This window comes from Dermacentor andersoni, chromosome 4, assembly GCF_023375885.2.
Source record: "Dermacentor andersoni chromosome 4, qqDerAnde1_hic_scaffold, whole genome shotgun sequence".
Taxonomy (NCBI): domain Eukaryota; kingdom Metazoa; phylum Arthropoda; class Arachnida; order Ixodida; family Ixodidae; genus Dermacentor; species Dermacentor andersoni.
The window spans coordinates 70,285,815-70,288,726 of record NC_092817.1 but is presented as its reverse complement, the minus strand read 5'-3'; the positions used below and the strand labels follow the sequence as shown (position 1 = coordinate 70,288,726).

The 2,912-nt window shown below is 50.8% G+C and overlaps 1 protein-coding gene across 1 annotated transcript; it reads right to left on the bottom strand.

Annotated features, from left to right (window-relative positions):
* Positions 1-1,369: 1,369 nt before the first annotated feature.
* On the bottom strand, positions 1,370-2,458 carry LOC126536742 (uncharacterized). Its single transcript, XM_050183756.3, has one exon. It carries the CDS (start codon positions 1,996-1,998, stop codon positions 1,573-1,575), a length of 426 nt encoding a protein of 141 aa, XP_050039713.1. The 5' UTR covers positions 1,999-2,458; the 3' UTR covers positions 1,370-1,572.
* Positions 2,459-2,912: the final 454 nt, after the last annotated feature.

The following is a 2,912-nucleotide window of genomic DNA, read 5'->3' as shown; positions in this document are numbered from 1 at the left end:
GCGTTCATGTAGAAACAAGAAGCGGGATGGAGAGGGAAATCCATGGATGGCAATGGACGCGCTATTGCAAAAGGAAACGCTGGGAAGAAGACAAAGAGAAAGCCGAAGAAGTAGAAGAAGAAGGACCAGTAAGCGTCGATGTCGTCGTCTTCAGGACGCGCTGTGGGCGTGAGTATACGTCTTGAGAGCAAGTGGCACAAGTAGTGGGGAAAGGGCAAACCGAGGAGGAGGAGGAGGAGGAGGAGGAGGAGGAGGAAGAGGAGGAGGAGGGGTATTACAGCGTCATTGATATTTTTTCGCATCTTTTGTTTCTCTTTGGCAAAGCGAGCAGGCACTCACATCGCGTTTCTGCCGAAGCGGTGGCGGTGGTAGCCGACGGATTGTCGCGCCAAGTACGAGGAAATCCTTTTTACTGTGGCCACCGCCGAGACCGTATATACGCGAGGAAATTTCCCTCAAGTGCTCCGTCGGCCGTGGCTGCGGCAGAGCCGCGTCAGTCACTCGCAATGCGGACGGCCGAGTTTTGCTTTCGTTCTGTTAGTCTCAGCTATTTTGTGTAGCAGCGGCGACGCATGGATTCACAAATGCACAAGCGGCCCCCGATTGAGGCCGCAGTTGCTATGGGTGAATGGAGCCTGGATTCCTGGAAACGAAAGGGGGGGGGGGGGGGAAGGCAAGTCAACACGAAACCAGATCGTTTAGAGATCTGCGGGTAGTGCATAAAGCTTCCTCGCTTGTACGTGTTCTTAAGAGTATCTTGAAATACTCGGAGAAATCGTTGGTCTGATACAAAAAGAAACCGAAAGAAGAAAGATGAATAATTTACAGAAACCCACATTTGACGCGTGCTCTTTCTATCGTTGCGAAATGGTCATGCGCCACCGATACGAACTTCCGAGAAACGGTCACGCCGATGGTTTCTGCAAAAACTCGTCGTTACTGCTCCCAGAATTGGGAATCGTTAGGACACTGACGATCTCATTAAGCACCACTCGGTGCACCCTGCTAATCGGTTGCCTTGAGGACAAATTGCGACGTCGAACGGGAGCTCGAATATCCTAATTAAAGATCCACTGTATGCGAATCATTTGGCTGCAAGAACAGCGTGGCCGGAACTCAGACATATAACACAAATTATACTATATAAATCTCCTGGAACGACAAGGAGCTGACGAAGCAAACAGATTAGTTAACTCGTGCATTCTTCACTGCACTTATCAAACGGCTACACCGAGACATCTGTCTTCCGCTATGTCGCTTTCGAATGCTACAACTCTACAAAGACAAAAAATTATTCTGCATATACCACGCAACAAATACTAATTCGTGAAACTTGTGCGACGCATATGCACTATTGAACAGCAGGAAGTCGACATTGACATTTAATGAAGACTTCACATTTCAAAAGAAAAAAAAATGGGGGTAGGGGGCAGGAAAGAAGGAACGCAGATGGATGAACACGTTGCAGCACTAGTCGGCTTCCACAGTGAGGTGTTGATGTAGGGTGTAGCGGTAGCGCTACCCGATCGCAAGGACCAGGCTTTGTTTTCGCTACCGGTAGCTGGACAGGGCTCACTCCAGCAGCGTCTTGTAGGCGAGGAACGTGTTGCCTCCGTACGCGACAGTATTGCCGATGCAGAGCAGTCCCGTGGAGAGGCCGAAGTGCCAGTCGACGCCGTAGCGGAACTCGGAAGCCAGGTAGCCTGTGGTGGAGAGGAGGTAGCAGAACACTGCGAACACGTTCAGCAGTCGGTAGGTGACGCTGAAGCCGTGCATGGGGCCGTCGAGCAGTGCGCACAGGAGGAGCACTGCCGAGACGAGGATGAAAGTGAAGGCGGTCATCGCCATGAGCACCGTGTCCAGGCGGAAGGTGTAGGCCATCTCCTGCTGATCGTAGTTGTACTTCATCAGGCTGATGACGATCACAAGGCCTACCAGAATCTGGAACATCTTGAGCACGCCCGAGGGCGTCCGGATGTAGCTTGTGTAGTACGCCATGGCTGTTCCCAACGGAACCTTGCTCGGCGCGGTGACTATAGCCGTTCGGAAGGCTGAGTGTTTGCCCTTGCTACGGCGTAGCGCGGTCGCTTGCAGAGGCTCTTGGCAGTTCCACTACCTTCAGCAAATCAGGTACTTGCTGTGTCGGTGCGAGAGCGTCAAAGGAGATGACCTGCCCGCACTGGTGGTTCGCCTTCAGGCGATCACTATGAAGGCGTGCCCGCAGGCGAGGCTCATGCTGTTGATCCTTGACAGCGCCTGCCGCCTTTCACTAAGGGTTGAGACAAGGTGGACAGCGACCGCCTTCCTCTTCCTCACTGCAGAGAAACGAGCCTATTTGCTGGTGGAAATTACGCGCCAACTCGGGAGGCTAAATACCCACTACGGCAATGACCGAAATTGATGCTGTACAGAAGGAATTTGAAAGTCACAATCGGATTAATATTTAGTAATTTCTCTCGTTTTTACCTTCTTGCTACCATCGAAAGCTCCGGTGATGGTGGCGCATTAATGATGATCATGAAAATAACAGTGAAGAGTACAGCGATACAAACTCTACCTAGTCCGGTGTGTAGAAAAAACAAACACAAGGGACGAAAGTGCAATAAATTTAAGTCCACGTTATGACAGGCTAGAGCTTATAAATAAAGCTAATGTGTCCTTTTGTCATCGAAATCGGGAAGAATCCATGATGATGCGAAATCGTGTGCAACCAAACTGAACCTTAACGTTTTCTTATGTAGCTTCCATGCTGTTCCGAAAAAAGAACGCCATGTCTCGCTGACCTCACGTTTGCGCGTTATTACCGCACGCATACACCACAACTCAAGAAGGTCAGTGCCCTTGGAGAGGCGCTATCGCCTCGAAGTTTCCGTTAACGCCGGAAACCACCCGCTCACATTTGGGTTCGCTTA

Excerpts from the sequence above, each read along its gene's own strand:
- LOC126536742 (XM_050183756.3), bottom strand. The coding sequence starts at position 1,998 with ATGGCGTACTACACAAGCTACATCCGGACGCCCTCGGGCGTGCTCAAG.